Source organism: Corvus hawaiiensis, chromosome 1 (genome assembly GCF_020740725.1).
Source record: "Corvus hawaiiensis isolate bCorHaw1 chromosome 1, bCorHaw1.pri.cur, whole genome shotgun sequence".
NCBI lineage: Eukaryota > Metazoa > Chordata > Aves > Passeriformes > Corvidae > Corvus > Corvus hawaiiensis.
The window spans coordinates 10,075,631-10,097,513 of NC_063213.1; the positions used below are offsets into that span (position 1 = coordinate 10,075,631).

Consider the following 21,883-nt stretch of genomic DNA (forward strand, 5'->3'; position numbering starts at 1 on the left):
TACATAGAAGGAAACTGATAATTGAAGATTATTCAGAAGGAATGCCAAGAGAGCAAGAACACTCCATGATAAAAGGCAGAGTGATGTGTTTGTTTACAAAGCCACTGGCCAGCTGCTGTAAACTCACTGAGTGAAAAGTAAGCTGGTGTGAAGCTTCAATGGAAATAGGATTTACCCTAGAGAGATACCTAAAAATAAACTGAGTTCTGCATCAGAAGATGCTGTGAATCTGGTTACACAAAATGCTTTAGTAGTGTTTGGAAAAGGACTTCTGCAGCAGAAAATAATGTTTGTTAATAAAGCCAGAGCACTTTGATTTTTAACTACTTCATTAACAGGAAAGGTATCTTTGGCAAACAGCCACTGTAGGCAGCTTGGGGCCCCACTTGCTGCCACATTCCACCTCCGCTTCTCCCCTGCTCATGCTCCCATGGGAGCATGGGCCAGTTTTGAGCCATGATCCCACCATGCTTGGCCACAGCAATGTGCTTTTGTCCCTTGTAATAGAGCCTTCAATGTGAAAAATGGTTTCATTAAAAGTGAAAAGAGACTCGGTGACTTGCACACAGCAGCTCTTTGAGTCCCTGTCACCAGGAAACAGGGTTTTGCGTGGCTTGGGCCACACCTCTATGCCTCAGCCAGTTGGGGCATCCTGCTCACTGTCCTCATTGGGAGGCATAGGAGCCGTGTGGGTCAGCTGTGCCTGAGGAGGGAGCAGAACAAACCCCAGGGCATGGGCAGGGACATCCCCCGCTGCCAGCCCTGCAGCTCAGCCCCGCCAAGGAGCAGCAACACTGGCTCCTTCCAGGAAAATCACGGCCAGAAACTCTGCCATGCGTGGATTACGTGCTGGAGAGAGAATTTCTTTGGGTGACACAACGCTTGACTGAGTGACAGAGCCTTTTCCTATCTTTTCACAAGTCCATAAAGACCACAAGGGCTAGAAAGCCTTTTAGTTTTGCCCCGAAGAAACGCAAGATGTGCAGCTCAGCCATGCAATTGCTTCTGTTTTCCCACTGATGCTGGAGCCCGGCAGCGTTTGAACACTGGGCTCCCCAGTGCCAGGGGCTGCCACAGCAGGGAGCTGCTCCATGCTGGCCGAGCTGTTGGGACTCGGCGCTGGACGCCGAGCCAGAGCCCAGCACTGCTCAGCTCTTCCCACCAGCGGGGTTCCCGCTGCCTCTCTCTGCCGAATTTGGGTGGGGGCAATGCTGCACTTGCAAGGAAGCCTTGGAGTCAGTGGGGTGACATTGAGATTTAGGTGCCGGAAGGGGAACAGGAGGCCGCTCCCACAGCAGGTCCCTGCTGCAGGGACTGGATCTGTCCTGAAGTGCCACAGACACTGAGAAAGCTCCGAGCCACCTCGGGCTTGTCCTGGTGCAGGAGCCTCCCTTTGAAAGCTACGGACAATTACAAGCAGCAATTGCCACAGACAGGGGCCCTGCAGCGAGAGAGCAGCGGGAGCTCAAGGCTAAGAGCCACAGGCTTCCCAAGCTCCTCCTTAGCCTGGCACAGCCCAGACTGTCGACCTCTGCCCCTGGTACTAGATCCACTCCCAGAGCCTTTCTCTTAGCCCAAAGCTCATGAAGAAGTACACTCTCTGTGCAGAATCATCTGCAGAGACAGAACCTATCTATGGTCTTCTAGTAACAGCTTATCCAGAATTTGCCTCTTTTTCTCCTAATTGTGATCCTGCTCAGGACCTCCCTGGGCAGAGGGAGTGTTTCCACCTCTCCCAACTACTGCTATCACCATTTGGTGAAGAAAAGCAGTGTCTGGAATCCCGCATCCCATTACAGACCTAATTATTATTATTCCAGTAGCTCAGCATTTCCAAATCAAAACGGGACTTTGCTACATCCCAAACTGACAGGTTGCATCCTGACTTTGTGTCTCTCCTGCAGATGCACTGGCTTTATCGTGCTGGAAAAATAAATGGTGCTGGTAGTTGTAAGTAAAGTGCAACGACAGCACACGTGCCTCATGCAGGCATAGCAAAATGCAGTCAGACCAGTTTGGAGCAAGGCTACAGCCTGTTAGGTGATCCACTGGAAATGGGAGTTTTTAATGGAAGTTTTCACTTAAGAAAACATGGGGTTTGTTAGAAAATTTTCATAACAGAGTGATCTCTAATAGCCATTTTATTATTGCTTAAAACAGCAGTTAAAAACCTCTTGTACTGTAAAAAGGCTTTGCTCCAAGATGAAAAAATACTTCCCTCCTTTGAAGGAAAAAAAAAATTATAGCTGAGACCACACTTCTTTCTCTTTGCTAACCAAAGAGCTGTGAGAGAAGAACTTAAACATTCCCATTCAGTTTTTGTGGCCCTGCACCCTGGACTGGCAGGGTGAGCTGTGGGTTTCCATGGTGGATGCCCAGTGCCTGCCCAGGCAGCCAGAGAGTTTTTCAGGCTGTGCAAGTCCACCCCTGCCCCTGCAGCAGCCAGCCCGGACTGAGCCACGCAGGGACCCTGCAAAGGCACACGAGGGTGCAGCCCCATCCCAGCTTGCAGCTACTTGTGGTTAGGAGAGAGGAGGGGTATGCAAAAAAAATTCTCCTGTGGATTTCAGGAAAGTATCCAAACCCAAATGTTTGGGAGAGGCATCCTAGAAATGCTAATGAGTACATGTGGCTGCAATGGAAAGTTTAATTCCTTTGTACCTCCTCAGCCACTCACTTCCTTTGGGCAGTTGTTGGCTCAAATTCTCGTCTCCTGCTGCTCTGTGAATACTAGCCGTGCCATACTCCTCTCCCGACCTGGCTTCACGGAAACATTATTTTCTTCTTGCATGCAGCTGCTTTTCCTATTCTTGTTTTCTCCCAGTTTCTGTTCTTCAGTCCTGCCACTTACCTGATACAGATCTGGTTCTTTTTTAGTTTCCCAGACCGTTGGGGCTGGGATAAACTCTGTCCTTGCCTTGCACAGGTCTGTCCTTCTACCTCTATACACCTCCTCTCTTGAGTCTTCCTGCAGAGCCCTTGGCTCAGTCCAACAGGGGCAGGTCACCCAAGCCTCCAGTCAGAATCCAGGGCTAAGAGCAGCGACGTGAGTCCCAGCATTGGAGCTTCCTGATTGAAATGCACTCCCCTAGGAGGCCCCTAAAATTGGGCGCCCGATGCCACAGGTTTAGATTGTCTCAACTGCTTGATCTTTACTTCCATATGCACAATCTTCTCTTTCCTGGCCTCCTCTTCTACCCAAATATTTTTCCTAAAACTGCCCTTCATTTGTGGCTTCCTGCACTGGTGTGTTTATCCTGATAGCTCAGTACAGCTCTTGGTGCCTCTTCTGGCATCTCCAAACCTTTCCCATGTGCTGCCAGTCACATTTGGAAGCCACTTCCTGTGAAGATTCCATCAGCTTTGTCTCATCCTCCAGCTACTCTCCACATGCCTATGAGCCTCAATCTACCAAAGCACAAAATTAAAACAAGATCAGCTTTGTGCCTTTAGGATCTGCCCATTAACTGGCCATTGCTGTAGAAGATTTGGCGATCATTAAAAAAAATTATTATTAGCTGTGTCGTGGGCTCCCAGGGAAAAGACTTCCCCCCCTGCCCCCCACTGGCCCCATGTGCATCATGGAGAATATACAACAGTGCTTTGGCTTTGAAGAAATCTTGTTTGTGCAGACCAGAAAAAGGTAAAGAGCACTGACTTTGACTGGCATGATGCAGCACGACCTGCTTAGTGAACCTGAGGGAATTTGAAATGCCATGCAGTTCCCAGTGTCAGGATGATGCCAGAAAGTGCAGAGATGGCCTGATCCTGTTCTGCTGTGTAAGAAAGGGGGAGCTGCTGCTTCAGAGATGTTGACCTCAGCCAGGTGCAGCACAAATGAGGCAAAGCTTAGATGGCTTTTGTACCAGCTTTAAGGTGATACCCCACAAAAGAGACAAGGAAAACCATGAAAAGGAGAACCCTAAATCATGGTAAGGTGAGAGAGAGCTTTTGGGAATGTGGGCTACCAAATGGAGCACTCCAGATGTAAAAAAACCCCATACATTTATGTTTTAAAAAAATTAACAATATATTATTTTATATTTTATCCCCAAACAAAATGATTAATTTCTACTTTCACCATGTAGAATCTGGTTACTTTTTTTCTTTTTCCTTTTCAAATCTCAGTTTTAAAGCAAAAATTTCTTCCAATAAAACAAAGCAACAAAAAATTCAAAATCAGGGTTGGCTCTTATGCTGGGGACAGTGGGGTCCATCCCCCTTGGGATGACTCTTGTAGGCTGTACCTCTCCCCCACTGCCCATCCACCCAGAGCCCAGCCCAGCCCCCTCAAACATGAGTATGCCCAGGCAAGAGCCACAGCTGGATTTACCTCTCCAGGGGTGCAGAGGGTTCTGTGGCCCAGCAGGTGACTGTGAGTAGCTGTGCTGGAGAAAGCTCAAAGCTCCCCCAAACTCAGCTTTGCTCACAAGGCAACTGGTAAGAATTTGTTGTTGATCTCTGTGCATGCCCCTCCCTCCCCCCTTGATAATAACAGTGCATAAAGGAAATCTTTGTGTTGAAAACCAGAAAAGGAAAGCTGTATGGTCTTTTATCAAACTTTTTTTCCAATTCTTACATTCTTAGTATCGTGATAATGAATAAATTATGCTGTTCCTATTGTTCATGATTCTTCTAATCTCACAGGGGTTTTTTGTTGAGATTTCCCACCAGCTTTGCAGTGTTACAGCCACCTTTTGCCAAAATTATTTTTAAATTGTGGATATGAAATATTTTGACCTTTTAAAAACCCTAATCCCATTAACATAAAAATCAAACCCCTTTTTCCTTTAATGAAACAATTTGTAAAATTGAATCAGGAATTACTTGCTGTTCTGCCATCCTCTTCCTTCTGCCATCTCTAACTTGCTTTGTCATTCCCACAATTTTTGGATCTCTCTCTCTGCTCAGGGAAATTGTAGTTCCACAAGACTGCACCTACCTCTTGTGATGAGCAACCTGAAATCCAAGCCATCAGAGACGGGATTTTATACCCTGAATTTCTCAGACAGGCCTCCAAAGACATGAGGACTCACAATTTCGCCCCTCGAAATCACATTTGGAAAACGAGAGTTGGGGCCAAACCTCTTCCCTGGAGAAGCTGCTACTCAGCAGCTGGGAGCCAGATCTGAAATCAAGGTCTTTTTGGAAAAAGCCAATGGAAACATGCAGCTCACATTTCCAGGAGGGATCATCTGGCCACCCAAGGTTACTGAATCATTAGGGAGGTTCTAGCCCCACGTGTGAGTGACCAAGCAGCAACCCATAGACTTCCAGCGGCAGAAAGTTCCATCAGAGCTGTAACACCTGGATCAGCAACTTCCTTAGGTGACTGATTAGCAGCATGTCAGTAGCAAGACCTTGCAACAAAAGTGATGTGACAAATTTGAGGAGTTTTACAGTACTAATGCTTGTTATTGCTTCTCACAAAATGTTACCAACCTTACAATAATCTTTACACTTTCAGCAAAAATGTGAACAGTATATTTGAATATATTAAAAAGAATTAAAAAAACATTTCACAAAAAACATTTGTTGCCATATGAAAGTCTTTCAGCAATAAATGCCCACACCAGTATTTAAACATTGTTAAAAGTATAATGATTTGTACTAATAAATTATGCAACAAGAGAGGTAAACAAAATAAAATTACAGTATAGCTCTCCATGTTCCTCCACTGAGCATCCGCAGCTCTTGGAAGCTCCATTTTAGATGACTAATTAAGAAACTGATATTTTCAGAGCAACAAAAATAAAAGCTTTTATTTGTTCATTTGAATATAAAACAGGCGTTATCACAGATGTACAAAGCGTACTGGTGGTTTAACATACAAGAAGGTTGCTGTCCTTTGCACATAAAAATTTTTGTTTGAATCTGTGATTGGCTGAGTTACATGAATTTCTCTAACCAGTCACCACACTCTATGAAATAACGCTGCTAACATTCAACTGATAAAAGGGACAGTCTTCCCTTGGGTAAAGTGTCAAGCAGGATTAAATATATATAATAAACAAGCACCATGAGGAATCTGCTCCTGTTTGATTAGTTTTGTGTTTAAATGTTCATTGTGTACCCTCTCTTTTTGTGCATGTGCATCGAGTTGATTACATGGTTTTGTCTGACTCCAAAAGCACAAGGTCACAAGACAAACATTTTATACATTCTCATGAATGGTTTATCTACAGTACAGTTTCTAATACAGAACAATCCTTCTTTATTGCTCAGTCTGATGGTGCTTAAATGTTTCCTTCCTTTTGCTTGCACAACAAAACCAGAAACTCAGTTTATCATTTCTCTTAACTCAGGATTTAACAACCACAGATGACAGGTTGCAGAAGAGAGCTGTTATTAACTGCGTTTCACAACTGCATTGCAGCTCTTTTATTCTCTACAAATGCAAAGTTGACTTCGTGAAGGTTAAAGTGATGCTTTGAACGACAGCGAGATTTGTTTTGCAGTACTGAGATCAGCGATAGCAGGACTTCACAAGTTAGTTCACACACTGCAATTATGTTTGTAATCAATCAACATCTTGTCTGAAACCTTACAACAACTTGCCATTAAGAACAGATTTTATTCTTTTTCGGGAGCAGAAAATGAATTTAACAAAGTATGGGATTGGTCTGCAGAGCATGAATAGGGCTATTCACAGGACAGTGAGGGCGGAAAAGATGGTCTGAAAGAAAACGCGTCTGATGTGGCAAGATGCTCTGTACTGTACATGCAGACTAAATCGTCCCTACCTCTTAAAAAGATTTTTAACACCCAGCATTGAGACTCCCTTATACGTGATAAAAACATGATAACATTTGCCCTGCAACAATCTTAGTCATGCATATCCGGTAATGAGAGCCAGCACATGAACGTCATTTGGGACAAATAAGAAAAGCATTCTTGGACTGCAGCTGGTAAATCCCACTCTTGATCACAAACAGGTCAATTCAGTTACAACCACATGAAGGAAGGGGAAGGTTTTAAAAAAGGGGGCGGGGGGGCAGGGAAGACAACATAACGGGGGAATCAAACCCCTCTTTTCTCCAAAGGTAGTAAAATGAAGGCAGCTGTGATGCATGTTTTCTACTCTTCTCCCGTGATGGCCTCAGGCTGGAGACCATGGGACTCCTCCATTCCTTAACCAGGCAGATGGGTTCCTCTGATGTTTCAATGCGTTTAGGGACTAGTTAGCAGATGCACGATCCGTGCCAAAGGGTGGTAGTGACTGTACACGCTCCTCTCCGTTAAGGAATAAATTAAAGACCATTGAAACAATCGTTTCCTGTAAATGTAAACTGGATGCGTTGGCCACCAAGCTACATGTCCTAGCTGAGAGGCGAATTGATGACTCTGTGCAAAAAACCCCAAAACTTTTCCTTATAGCAGTAAAAACACCAACTAAAACAATGAAAAAAATTGTGCAACAAAGTTCTGCAGCTAGACAACAGTGCTATTCCTCAACCTGCCTTTTCTAAGTCTAACAAGTGTATGCACATGCCAGCACGAATATTTATTGTTGCCTCCATGGCAAAGAAAAGAAAATTATTGTAGTGCATTTTTAGTCTTAAATTCATTCACTGCCTTAAAGGCAGCAATAATTCCACTTGCTGGTATCTAGAGGATTCTTTTTGACAGGGATACTTAGCAATCCAGGATTGCTTTTTTTCTTTTTCCAAAAAATTCGTGAGTAACATTTGATTATCTACAGTGGGAGACACCATGCAAGTGACAAGTACTGCATTTTAAACTTTAAAATCTTTTGTCATTAGTGAATTTATATTTCATATATATATATTTGATGTGATACTATCCACTCAAGATAATACAACACTTTGTTTTTATATTAGCAAACATTTCAAGATTTTAATATTCTTGAATGTTTCTTCTCTTTTATACTTCTAAAGAGATCAAAATAAATTAAACGTTTTGTACATAATTACAGAAGTAGTAGTTAACTTATTTTATCTTTTTAGTTTAGTACAAAGATATTTGCAAGCTCATTGCCGAAATACACCTTATTTATAAATTTCTTCCATTCTAACGCTAACAGCAAAGGCTCTTTGGCCTTTGGGCTTTCAGCATCTCTGACAGAAAGCTGCAAAATTTCTAATTGAAAGGTGCTACTTTGGGTTTTCTCCTCGTACCACTACATAGTTTCCTAAGATGTGGGATCTAAAATGGCTTAAGTTAGTAATGGATCTGTATTCATCAACTTTTTATGATATATTAAAACAAATGAAGGAAACAATTATTTGTATTAGTATGCAAATTGTTTTAAAAGAATCCATTTGGAGGGCAGAATAAAAAAAAATCTACTTCAGCTTACTTAATGTAAAATACAAAGCCACATTTACTCAAAAAGCAGTATTGTCCAATAAGCAAAAAAAAAAAAGTTTAAAATGGGCTTTTCCAACACACTGAAGGGCCTTACCCCATAGTCCTTCTTTTCTAAAATTTAGTGATAAAAGAAAACATTTCACATTTTATTTCCTGCCAATCGTGACTGCTTTGAAAAGTCGTAATAGAAACAGTTCCATTCTGATGAGTGTCAGCATCTTATCTGCACACTTTTTAGTGGACACAAAAAAATTTTATACATCTATAGTAAAGTCCATGGAAGCTTTAAGGTACAAGACTACATGTTGTAGGCCACATAGATGGGATCTAGCTGGTCTGCCAAAAATCCATCTCGTAGGTGCATACGTTGTTTCTCTCCACGGGAGTTGATAGGAATTACACCAATGTCCACAACCACCACCACCCCTACAATCAGATAGTGTTCCTCCAGGACCACGTTGGTGACCAAAGGAACAAGGTCCAAAGCTTCTTGCTCAGATCCATCCAGCTCAACTACAACAACCAGTAAATTTGTCCAGGTAAACACCGCACTGGAACGAAAGAAAAAAAATATTAGTGGTAGGGTTTTTTTATCCATTTCATTTTTTATCTTTTTTCTTGCATCTTGGTTACCTTTTGTTGGAGCTCCTTGGGCTTGTTCAGTGTGCTCAACACAAAGTGTGAGCAGCAAGAGAGAACATGCTGCAGGCAAGGGCAGAACAGCCCCATGAGCTCTCTCTTTAATACTGCTGCAATTTTAAGCATTAGGCTGAACTTTACAGAAACTTGCCTGCCGTGTAAGGAGGGACTACGACAGCATGTGGTTCCCTCTGAAGCCAGGGAAGTGCCACAGCACTGCTGTGGTCATGGAGTGATGTGTGTGTGGAGGCGTCTTCTCTGGGGTTTTTTGAAGAGCAGCCCAGAAAACCAAGGAGGTTAAGAGAGGAGGCACCAAGAAGAACAGCAGGAGCATAGGCTGAGCTGAAAGATCTGAAGGATAACGCCTGCTAGTGAAGGGGTGTGGAGCCCTGGGAAGGCACATGGCACAGTGCAGGCAGACAGGGGTGCCCGGGGAGGGGCCATCCTCCCTGCGCCTGCTTGGCAAACACGGCTGTGCGACTTAGGGAATGGGCTGGCTGCTGTCCAGGCAGGGCAGAGCTCAGCACAAAAAAGCTGCAATTCTTCTGGACCAATTGGTTTCCACAGAAGTAAGGCTCTCTCTCCATCTGTTTTATTTTGGCTGTTTTATTTCTGTTGGGTTTAAGGGGACAGGAGTTTTAACATTCCTGATTAACAGTTGAGACAGTCAAGGGAATGCCATTATCCCCAGTATCTCTTCTTTGCTAAAAGAACTTTGTAAGACCCCAAAGTTTTGGTTAAGTCCTGGAGCCAAAGCAGGTAAATTTTGGGTTCTGCTACCTGGGACCATTTCTGGCTAAGGATAATGCATTTATCTTTCCAAATACGGAGGCTGGGAGGATATCAAAGTCTGGTGTATGGTTCCATCCAGAGTAGTTTTACAGCTTCCCTCCATCCTCCTCCTCACATCTCCAGTGTCTCCAAAGACTCTTGCATCTCATGGGAGGTCAGCACAGCTGAGTCACAAAGAGCAATCTCATTCTTCCTTGCAGGTGTTTAAGACACTTCTTCCTCTAACTTATTCCATAGAATAAATAATAATATTCTACACATGTAAGCCATACATCAAGCCCTGTACTTTACTTGCCTTCACCTCGTAAAATCAAGGGATAACTTCCCAGAACTGTCTTGAGCATAAGCATCTGAAAGTCAGAATATATTATGTACATAAGCCATCTTCAAAAAGAGCTTCTTACCCTAAGGTCAATGCTTGATTGAGACAGAAGTGCACTGTTTTAGCCTACTAAGACAGCTCTGAAAATCCATGTACTGTGGAACCATATCTTACTTAGCCCAAAAATTAGCTATGAAAATGTGCTCTACGTTGATGCTTGACAGAATGGATTTTAGAAGGAAAGTACTTACTCTAAAAAAAAAATTATTTTCAGATCCTGCCAAAGTACTATTTGATTGAATTCTTATGTGCTTATTGATCTGGAAAACTAATGAGCAGTCAAAGCAAGGCTGAGAAGGCCCCTTTTGACTTAGTACTGCTGTGAAATGAATTTCCATTTGTAATTATGTTTTTACAGACATTTTAGTAAGTTGATTGATGCTGAATATATGTATCAGACTGCACAGGTGACCATCTCCAGAGAGGTCCTGGAATTTTTATTGATTGCTGTACAAACATCTAAATTAGTATTATATATATTTTAACAAAAAAACCCTGGGTAGGTTTCATTGAAATGTAAGTTAGCATTTGAAACCATGCCTGGAAACTGCTGTTAGCTCGTTACTTGAGAAAGCAATTAATAGCAAGATTCAGGAGCAGGTCCCTAAAACATGTGTTAGAATAAACTAGTTTGTCTGAATTCAGAAAACTGATTCCCAAAATTTTCATGAAGCTTCTATTAAGTCCTAAAATCAGTGACACTCCCAAGAGGCTTCAATTTAATTTAAAACTCATTTCATATGTCATGGTTCTAACTCACTGGTGACCACTGGAAGTAAAAGGAAATATTGCTCTTTATGTTCTTACTAGTTGAGATGAAATACATTAGCCAGTGTGTATCTCTTATGCATGCATAACTTTCTAGCCCTGATGAATAAAAAAACTCAAACCAAAAATCTAGGGACCAGGAAGGCTGCCCTTTCCTTAAGAAATAACTGAGTCACAGTAATCAAGTCACACCCAATAGATGGAAAACAGTCAATGCACTGAGCTGGGAATGGCCCCTCCTGCTGCTTCCGTGTCACCGAATGCTACAGGAAAAACAAGGAACTTGTCAAAACACCTCCAGGGAAAGAAGCTCCTAATTGTTTTCTTCTCCAAATATCTTGTGTAGCTTTGTGTATAAACCACTTCTAAGCAAATTCCAGGAAGCTCTGTTCTGTTCCTCCTTTGAGACTTTGACATTTAAATGAGTCAACCATGTGCTTTAATTAAAACACATTCCTTATTTTTCAATGTATTTTGTGGTATTAGAAACACTTTCAAAATGCCCGGTGTGTGTTTCCCTCACAGTAAAACCAGACTGTGCCACTCTTGTTACGTATAAAGACACAGGAAGTCCAGGGTCAGAGGTTGTTGATTTTGTGCTAAAATTTCTTAAGAGACGAGCATAATTTTAAATGACCTTTCAGATCTGATCCTCAATGACAGAAGCTGCCCAGCAGGATCACATGTCAGTCAACAAACCCCCGGGTCCCTCAGTGGTGCCCAGTGTTACAAAATGAGCTGCGTTTCTCAGAGGCTGTTTTTACAATCTATCAGCTGGACATGCCCAGCACCCTCTGTGTGCAACAGGAACTTATGTAGTTAAATCCTTAATGGGGCATTGTAACTGAAAAAAGGAAAGAAAAACAAGAAAAGAAAAAAAGAAAAGAGGCTTATGCCCCTGTCCACAGAAAGGGATATACAAATTATAAATTAAAAAAAAAAGAGTTAGCTGGCTATTATTTTGTCAAGGGGTGTGTCGCAAAGACAAAAGGAGCGTCTCTCAGAGAAGCTGAAAGAGAAGTTACATGAAAGAAGTCAAGGACAGTCAGGACAAGGACTGTGAATGAAAACTCTATGATGGTTATTTGGCAGAGCATTGGTTAGGAAGAGGCTGGGAACTGTGAGCAAACCAGACATTGTCACTCTGAATAACTGTGTGTCCCTTTTCTACAGGGACCACATCCAAGACACATCTAATTCATCAGCAATCTCTCTTTTTGAGGAAAAAACAACCCTGAAATATTGGCCTTAAATATTGGCCGTTGAGCAAAGGGTAGCAACAGTACAGAGTGTTTTCTGAATTCTCAGTCCTGTGCCTTGTACACTATCACCCACCTACTGGGAAGAGTGAAGGCACTGAGAATTATCTGCACGTACTTCTACCTTCTTGCAGAAATTCAGTGGCCTTTTTCTCTGGTTGTTCCAGCTTACCCCCAACCCTTTTTCAGTTGTCACTTTCTCACTCAGAATTTCCATGGTTGTGAAACAAAAAGGATCCTCAAAGTGCTCTCAGCAGTCTTGAAAGCAGGAATATAATTCAAGCATTTTTTGGTACTGAAACCCATTTCTGCAGTGTGATATGGCTACTTAATTCACTGCCTGTGAGCTCATAATTTGAGGGGACACAAACCTCTGACAAACAGGTACTGATGAACACATCGATTTATGAATCTATGGCCATCTTATCATAGAGCAGTCCTTAAACAGCTTTACTTGAAAACTGCTGGTACTGACACATTTTCAAGGGGAATTTCATGACATTCCTAAAGTGTTCACACTGGTCTGTATGAAGGCACAGAACCCAGCTCCCTGTGTAGTGCCTATCTGGCACAAGACCATACCAGCAGTGATGATGCTCTAGGAGGAGGCAATAAGGCAAAACCTGAGTTACACTCGGCCAAGCAACTAAATGCATTCATTTTAACTGATATTTAAGAAAAAAGCAAAGTCTTGTACTAAAGAAAACCAGTTCAGCTGCTGTGCTTCATTCATTATTAATCTTTCTGCTTCAGGCCACACCTCTGCAGCCAGGACTGAAAAGAAAAATGCACTAAATTGCTCTGGATATTGCGACAGATTCATTTTGGTTGAAAGGTGAATAGCTGAGCAAAGGTTGTATCAAAACAGAACAACTACCTGACTGAGTCTTCTGATGAAAGAATAATGAAAAGCAATTTGAGCTCATCGGCCTCAAGAAATGATTACTTGCTGTGTACATCTGAGGATGATACATTGATTAAGACAACATCATTATTAACTCATTGATTTACCACTTCAATTTCCATTGTGACCTTGATTTGATCACTACTTCATTTATTAATAACCCATTCAAAAAATAACAGTGTGTTCACTAATAAAGTTTATTAGTGTTCATTTATTTGAAATGTTTGCTTGCTTACTCCTTAAAAAAAAAAAAAGAAAGAAACATACTGAATGAACTTATCAGAAATCAGTCCTTTCTGATTAAATCTGTTTGAGAAAAGTTTCATCCTAAGGACACATTGGCAGCTGGGTTATAAATCCTGTGACCATCCTGACAGGCCATTTTCTGGATCAATTGCAATATCCAAGGAGAAAACCTAGACATTATAGATATTTCAGCTTTTTATAAGGGCCCTGGTGTTATATAATCCTTACCATTCTGTGATGCTCTTGTGTGCTCTAATTACAGAGGTTTCAATATCGATCGGATGGTACCTCATCCCTCGCAATTCCATGGCTTCATCTAATGCACCCACCACATAAAGTGCATCATGGCGTTCTGGTGGTGAGGGAAAAAAAACAAGAGAGATTCTATTCTCCAGTACATTAAATTATAAAAATGTTCACATTCAGAATTAAGTAAAATAAGTACAATGTAAGTTGTCCCTGAATTTCTGAAACCCCGAAGTGATTTCTGAACTAACGAGCATTTTCCATTACTGAAGTGCAATGCAGAGCAAAAAGACAGAAGAAAGGAAGGCAAAAACACTACTCCCATTTGAAAAAGACAAAGGCAGAAATCTTTATCCAAAGACAGCAGCATAAATTCCTGGTGTTCTCCCAGGTGGATGCAGAACAGATTCATTTTTTTTAAGGCACTCTGAATAGACAATAGGTTCCTTGTTTGTCTCTGTTTTTTCAAAGAGAAAGAACAGATTTAATCCTAACAGTGTGGCTGACGTTCTTCCAATTGCTTTGAGATGGTCACTACAGATGCTTTTGGTGTATTACAAAGGTGATTATCAATAAACTAAAAACATGTGCTATAGCTAGATAGCAAATTGCTCATTCAGGTAAATTAAGCATAACACTTTTATAGCCCGTATTTTTGACCTACTAAAGAAATAAATGAGGCTGAAATTACACTTCTTAAAAGATACTAGGCTGAAAATAAACAATACATGCTAGTCACAAAAAGTATTTGCTTATAGCAGATAACTGACTCTTTTTTGCAAGAATTTGGATAGTTGCGTAGTGGTATTGTAATGACAATATGAGCTCTACCTAGTAAAGGGCTGAGAACTTTCTGCTCTGGGAGCTGTAAGTAGGAGGAGAATGGAGCAACTTTTTGCTAGGAGAATACTTAAGCTATTTGAATGCTTAAGTTGCAATATCCTCAGAGAATCCTGAATTTTCTTAAAGTTGGGCTATCATTATGAAATGAAAAAAGCCTGTGCAAACCAAAGTAAACCTCTTCAGAGGGTGCCAACATTAGGCAGCAGGCCTAATCCAGATGGATTACTAAAATGTTTTCAGGTTTGATGAATTCTTTCTTTGGCTGAATAGTAGCTATTCTAATGGCCCTGGGATCACCCCTGGAGGTGCTCACAGTGTTGCTGGAAACCCTACTTGGCCAACAGCCTTCCCTGGCCAGCTCAGCCACAGCTGCTTGTGGCACTGTGCTCTGCAAAAATCACAGAAGAAACTGTTTTCCCAAGCACAGACTTTGTGTGCCTGGCAGCACTGGTTCACTTATATGTGTACATGGGACAAAGAATTTCATTAAAACAAGTAAGAGAATCCTGTACCTTCCTGACAGAAACCCAAACACTCTATAATTTCTCTTGCAGCCTACTGCTTGTTGTTACATTTCAGTAACCAGCCCTGTGGGGTTAAAGACAGGAAGGTCTGAGGAATGGACAGCTCCTGTGAAGAGGTTTATAACAGAGGAGGTGGTGGTCACAGGAGGGACAGGGCTCAGATTCCCACCAGGCTTCTTCCATCTGCACAAATGCTTTCCTGGGCACACAATTGCCAGAGCAAATTATGGCACTTTCAGTTGCATTTCATATTTTTCAAGCAGAAGCACTGGGTGCATTAACAGTGCCAAAAGGTCACTGGTGGAGGGGATTTATAGCACCTGAGGTCCAGCAAAGGAAAAGCAACTATTTCAGCAGGGAAATCTTGCCCTCTGATTTATTTTCTGATTCTTTTAACTAAGGCTTTTTTGCAGTTTTACAGGTTTCACAGATGGAGCATGTTAGGTACCGCAGGGCCAGAGACACAGTGTCACCCTCCAAATAATCTAAATTATTTGCATAGACCTAGATGATGAGAAAGCTCTTACCTCCATTTGCATCTGTGAGTTCTGTTCTTCTCAGGAACCCCAGATAACCAGTTCTTGCCCAAATAGTCTGTGTGTCTCCAAAGCTGAGTCTTGAGTTAAAATGATCTGATTGCAAAGATTCATCTCCATAGATGGTAAAATACCCACTGGCATTGTGAGTGCTGTGAACCCATATCTAAGTTAAAAGCAATTATACTGGTATTAATTAAAGTAGCTTTCAAGAATGAAGCATTATTGAAAATTTTTGATGCAAATATTTTTAGTCATAGCTAGATAATACTAAAAATGTCTTTTAAATCTGTTTCCGAACCCATAACTGAGCCAGTTCCAGGCACAGAGACCCCAATCTACTTTTGTTGAAGTTGCAGGGCAGATCTGAGCCAAGCTCCCCACTCCTGGTTCAGTGTATTTACCCCAGCAGAGCATCCTCCTTGAACACCAGACAGACAGATTATTTTAAAGAGTGAGGCCAGGGACCTTCACCTATGGAGAAGGATTCTTTCCATTGAACTCAAAGCATCATGGAAATTTTTATGATTTCAAATTAATGAACTCTTACAGAAACTCACAAATTAGATTGTGGTTTTAATTATGATCAAACATGTTCTTCATTTTGTTAACTAGATTTTTAAGTGCTTGAAAACAACATAATTTTTTTTCCTCACTCTAGAAACAAAATAAATTTGAAAAGCATATAGCCTTGCTCAACTGAGCTAATGAGAGTACTTCAGTGCAATGAAGCACGATTATGAAGAACAGCACAAGAAAACCATCTAGCTGAAATTGAGCTAATCTATAACCTAACTTTTCATGTAAACTTCCATCAGAATTAGCGAAGCACCAAGTATAAAATACAGTTAGCAAAAGCAAATTTTTTTTCATATTTTTAACTTGAGCTATTACTATTTAGTAACAATTTACTAACAATTTTAATAATGACACAAGTAACATTTTATAAAGATCAGTAGAATTCACTGTTTTCTTCACTGGGCATTTGATAAGGTGTATCATAGGAAATCATCAGCATGCACAACAATAGATTTGTCTCTGCAATTTAGTTCAGAGCATACAAAGTTCTGGTTCTCATGACTCACCTCACCAAGATGAGAATCTCCTAAGGGTCCCTTTGTTTCTGGATTAGCAATAATGATACGTACTCCTGGGAGGATCTATTGAAAGAAAACATGAGGCAGTAAGAAAGCAGGTACCACCTTTGCAATTGTATGCTGACACTTTGTCCCCAAAGAACCTTCATTAGGAACTACAAGAAATCCTTAAAAGTTAAGGTACATTTATAGTGCAAAAAAATAAAATAGTCCATAGGTATGACAAATTCTGAGATATTTGGGAGATGTGACAAAACTGCTTCTCTTTGTGAAAGCTGTTCCGTCAATAAACCTCCTCAGAAATGAAATGTTCACCTGCAGAACAAAAGTCAGACCAAATGGTCCCTGTCTCTATGAGAATACGTAGTAGGATAGGAAAAATCCCAATGAAACTTTGGCCTGAAACAAGGAGAAAGCCAGAGGCATCATGCAATCTCCCAGGATGATGACCTGCCAAATACCTCACGTAATGGACATTCAACAACTACAGAGGTGGATGTTGACCCCCAAAATAAAAAGGGAGCATCCTCTGACTATGGGTGTCTGCAAAGGTATGGACAGAAAGCTTTAGATGAGCATCCACAGCATCAGAGCTTGCTCCCATGTCCTCACCCTGTCCCCACAGCCATGCCCCAGCAGGGACAGATCCTTTGCAGGTGAGCAGTGGCCCATGAGCACAGCATTGGTCATCTCAGAACAGCTCTCACTAGAGGTGGGTTCTACATTGATGGAACTGCCAGCACCAGCAGCACATTTGTCAGCTGCTTCAGGAAGGACATGCAGGGGATGAAATACCTTCTTTTTGCATAAAAGAAGGAATTGATTTCTGCATAAAAGAGCAAGGTACAGGTTCTGAGAGAGCAGTAATGCATCAGTTACTGCTATCATGCTGTAACCTCCACAGTAAAGGAAGGACATCAATCTGTACAGCTGATAGTGCATTCCCCAGCAGTACATTCATGTAAAAATGAACAGAAATGGATATTAACTGAAAATATTGACCATAAAAGTTACACTTAAATCTTCTTTCAGTACTTACTTTTCCAGACTCCATGAGAGGCAAACTATGTGGAGATCCTCTTTCAACTAAACGAACTCTGTAAAATAATATGTATAATACATGGTTGCATTTATTTGCTTTTCATTAACATTTATTTCTAAAAGGAATGGTTAATGGTTGCAGAGTTTAATGTTATTTTTGGAAGAGATGAAGCTTATATCCTGTTATGTAGAACATAATCAGACCCAATATTTAATATTAGTCAAAACTTATGGATGGGAAAATAATGAAAAAAGATGTGTGTGAACATTTTCTTAAATAATAAATTCTTCAAATGTAGTTGGTGCCTTTTATTTGTTTTCGATAGACTTTTGTAAATGAAATTCCATGCACAAATTTATTCATGGCAAGAGGGATCTAAAATACTGATTTCTCACAAGAACATCATAAAAACCAGGGCACAGACACAAAAGCATCTGAGCTGAGTGAGCAACCACATTCCACAAGTAGCTAACAGCTAAAATCAAAATCATATCAAAATAACTCATAACTTGGCCTCAGCTTCAAATCTGCATTTGCAATCTGTTAATTATTTTCAATGGACAGTGGCTGATAAACATTTTAATATTTTTAAAAAATCATTTAATGAGAAATGTTATTACTGCTGATATCAGATCCGTTCTCAGAGTATAACTTTCTGGCTGTCTCTCTTCTTTTTTTAGATAACTTATTTCCCCACTAAGTGAACTGGAATGTCATCTCTCCTTCAGTGGTAAAATGTTCTGGAAGGAAATTTCTCATTTAACCTTAGAAAACTACTCAGCAGGTTAGAATGCAAGAGACTTTCAAGTTCCAAAATAGCTAATGATCTCAGCCAGTACATGGCAAAGAAAATTCAGTAACATCTAGTTATTCCTGTATCCTAAGGAAGTAACTTACAACCATGAAAACCTTAACCTTCCCACTCCTGAACATTATCTGTAATCCACTTAGCCAAGCTAAATCTGGACTTGTGTCCAAAGAGCTGTTCTTACCTCTTTCCTCCCCTCAGCTCTGGGTATCAGAAAGACAAAACCCCACAATACAAGATGCCTAAAAGCCAGCCATGTAAAAGGTAAAGATGAAATGTCAGAAGACAAGAAAACAGACAGGAGCAGATGGGTGGAGATGGCTGGATCCCGATAAGCTGAGCATAAAACTGAGTCTATTAGGAACAGTCACAATAGATCTTTTTCAGACTGTTTTGTCTTTTTATAGAGTATCACAGTGCTCAGTTTGGGAAAGGAGGGATGAGACACAGAGAGACCCCAGCTAGAGGTCTCTTTGGAGGTCTCTTTGGAGAAGAACAAAGCTTTGGGAAGTTCAGACCCTAAGCATAAAGAAGATGGAAAAAGATCTTTCTCCTCTTTTTTCCTTTCCCTATTTCTTTGCTCCAAGAGTCTTCTATAAAAGCTGAGACTGTTGAGGTCAAGGCAGACATAGTGGATAGTGTTTTATCTGCAGTTCTGGGAAGTCTCTCAACTTTGATGAATGGGGCAGGGTTAAGCACTGAGATACTGCACATCAGTGCGAACAGCTCCTCTCACTAACAGAAAGATACAACCCAAACATCTAGGAATTTCAGACTTTTTTCCAAGTCGTGTTGAGAGGAAAAGGATGTAAACTGTAAAGTACCTACGAGGGGTACTGTGTGGAGCAGGCACAGGTAGGCAGCTGCCACCCAGCCTATGAGGTGTGTAACAGGAACCACCTTTCAACACTTCTTCAGCTGCCACTAAACTCCCAGACAGAGCCTGAAGCACTGATTACCTCCTCTGTGTGTTACCTTTAATGTTATCCTGCCCTTGTTTACACTGTTGTGTTACAGGTGTTACACGTCTGTGTTTTCTACATTTACTGCTGAGCCTCCCACCAGCTGAGGAGCAGTAGAGCCACCACTGGATTCATGGCAGAAGCGGTGAAGCTACAGCATCCATTTGTTCATGCAGGAACACAGACACAGGGCAGCAGAAAGCCAGGCCGTGGGAGCTTCTCTAAAATGAGTGTGTGCAAGGCTAAGTTAATGCTGCTCTATAAAGGGTACATCTACATCAGCCAGGCTTGTGGCAGCAAATGGCAACAAAATGGCACCCAACCACACAAACGGCAGCCAAATCATAAGTATTTAGGAGTATTCGGTAAAGGTTTTAAAAATAACTGTATGTACTGAAATGAAATTAAATATTGCAAAAACCAGTTGCTACTAGTGCCTATATATTTCTGCCTTCATATACGTATCTTTGTTCTGTAAAATCCGTATTAGTCTAGAAATAGAAAATGCCTTAACTGAGTTCTTCCAAACCATTAACATCTCCAAACTTTCGATAGGTGTTTGCAGACAGATAGCTACTCTTGGCAGAAATAGTTATCATCTCAACCACATGGTACCTCCTTTAACAGACAGAGTTATCTTACGTATTATTTATGAATGTTTTGTGAAATTGAGAAAGTCTTTAAAAAAAAAGACAATTTAGAAAACCTCAGTCACAAGCACTGTTAAGAGTGATGGTGTAACGAAGGTCAGGAAACAATTTATGCAATTTAAGATAGGTTTAAAGAGAATTCTATTTGGATAACAATAGAAAAAACCTCTGGGGCAGGAAAAGTGTATGTCAGAACTGTCCAGCTGCCCACAGATACTGCCGGCCTTTGCTCCCTTCCTGTCACTAAGACATGCCTCCATGAAGTGTTGCTGAACTCCAGGCCTAGCAAAAATCACAAATAATAAAGCAACACATTCAATAGTCAGTGGAATGACTACTGGAAATGAATCAACAGTTATAAATCTGACAATCTCCATCTTTGCTTTCAGCATCTGTGCTTCCCATCTTGTTGTTATTATCACTGGCATATTTTTCTAGTTCCCTTCTCCACCTATTGCATTTAACCTTGCCTGATTTTTTAGCACATGGTGATCCACAGAAGGTGCAATTTCTCACTTTCCAGCTCTGTTAAACCTCTCCCACTCTGTGCTTCCCGCCTCACATCCCCTACAGAGTTTTCACGGCACTAAACATAGAAACGGCATTTCCTGGAGGTTTTCTGTGAGGGTCCTCTTAGCACCCAAAACCTTGGATCCCTTTTTAAAAAGTTTCTGCCAAGCTCACAATCCATTTGGGAATACACTGTTAAACCTCTAACAAATTCAAAATAATAAAAAATATTTTGCCACTAAGATATTGAAAAAAAAAAAAGTAAGCCAAACATGAGATTCTGATGTTATCCACTCTCATGCACATTCTTAATTTTAAGTGCTTAATAATCTCATTAACTCTACTGGGACTAGATACTGTGAATAAATTATGGGCATTAGGCAATAATTTTTAAAGTTAGTTTTATTGTGCCTCAGCATAAAATAATTCAATTTTTCCCACTCTTCCCCAAGAGAGTTCCCTTTTTCCACTGAAAAACACAGACACAATTGAAAACTTCTTTTCTTCCCTCTTGAGTAAACAGCATCACTATCAAGGCTGCTCTGGCAAGCAAACTAAAAATGCAGAGCACAGGGCCCATCAGACCCTTAAAAACACCACCTCTGAATTACCCAGGTGATGCTGGCAGAGAAGCACTCGGCTCCTTGCAGCCTCCCTAGGACAATGACAGAAAACCCTCTCCAAATTCACAAATAATTGTAACCTGCTCCCAGGCAGTGCAGGTCCAGGAAGGGCAAGTCCTGTTTCTCAGCAGTGCTCCAGAGCTCTTTGTTGGGAATGAAAACAATCTCTTAGAAAGTGAGTACAGAGCGTTCCTGCTGTTTTCTTCTGTGTTCTAGTCTTGGTGGGAAAGGCAGAGGAGAACATGGCAGTAGAGCCAGACTGGGCTAAGAGCCTGAAATTCGAGTGGATGGGAGAAAACATGCTGCACTTGGGTGTGAAAGTTACTTTTGCACCTTCTGGTGGTTTGCAGCCAAGCTGAGAGGGAAAACATAATTGAGAGGCCCAATGTAGGGCAGACACAGAGTTTCTCCCCCACCGAAATGTCTCACTGGAGGGGGGAGACAGAAGATGTTTGAGAATCGTTTCATTGTTGCAAAGCTATAACCAGGGATGATGCACAGTGAAACTGTAATATTTACACAGAATTGTACAGGAGAGTATATTTTTCATAACTTTTTTCCACTGGTTCCTAAGAACATTTTCTTAAAAAGTTCTCTCACTGGAGTTGTACAGTTGAGAAAGCTGTTTCAGAGTCTGGCAACTGGGATTTAATGGGGAATGCAGCTACACCCCCAGTATGTGTCAAACTTCTTCTCTTGTTACAATTTAATACATTCAACA

The 21,883-nt window shown here is 41.2% G+C and overlaps 1 protein-coding gene across 4 annotated transcripts in view; it reads right to left on the reverse strand.

The window, feature by feature from the left end:
- Positions 1–5,734: 5,734 nt before the first annotated feature.
- The window catches only part of DIP2C (disco interacting protein 2 homolog C), a 312,763-nt gene continuing 296,614 nt past the window's right edge, over positions 5,735–21,883 (reverse strand). For all 4 annotated transcript variants that reach the window (XM_048328952.1, XM_048329106.1, XM_048329035.1 and 1 more), the window contains 5 exons: positions 17,607–17,664; positions 16,556–16,630; positions 15,462–15,636; positions 13,550–13,673; positions 5,735–8,882 (listed from right to left, as the gene is read on the reverse strand). In XM_048328952.1, coding sequence (XP_048184909.1) covers positions 8,630–8,882; positions 13,550–13,673; positions 15,462–15,636; positions 16,556–16,630; positions 17,607–17,664 — 685 coding nt within the window. In that variant the 3' untranslated portion in view covers positions 5,735–8,629. The remainder of the gene's footprint in view (positions 8,883–13,549; positions 13,674–15,461; positions 15,637–16,555; positions 16,631–17,606; positions 17,665–21,883) is intronic.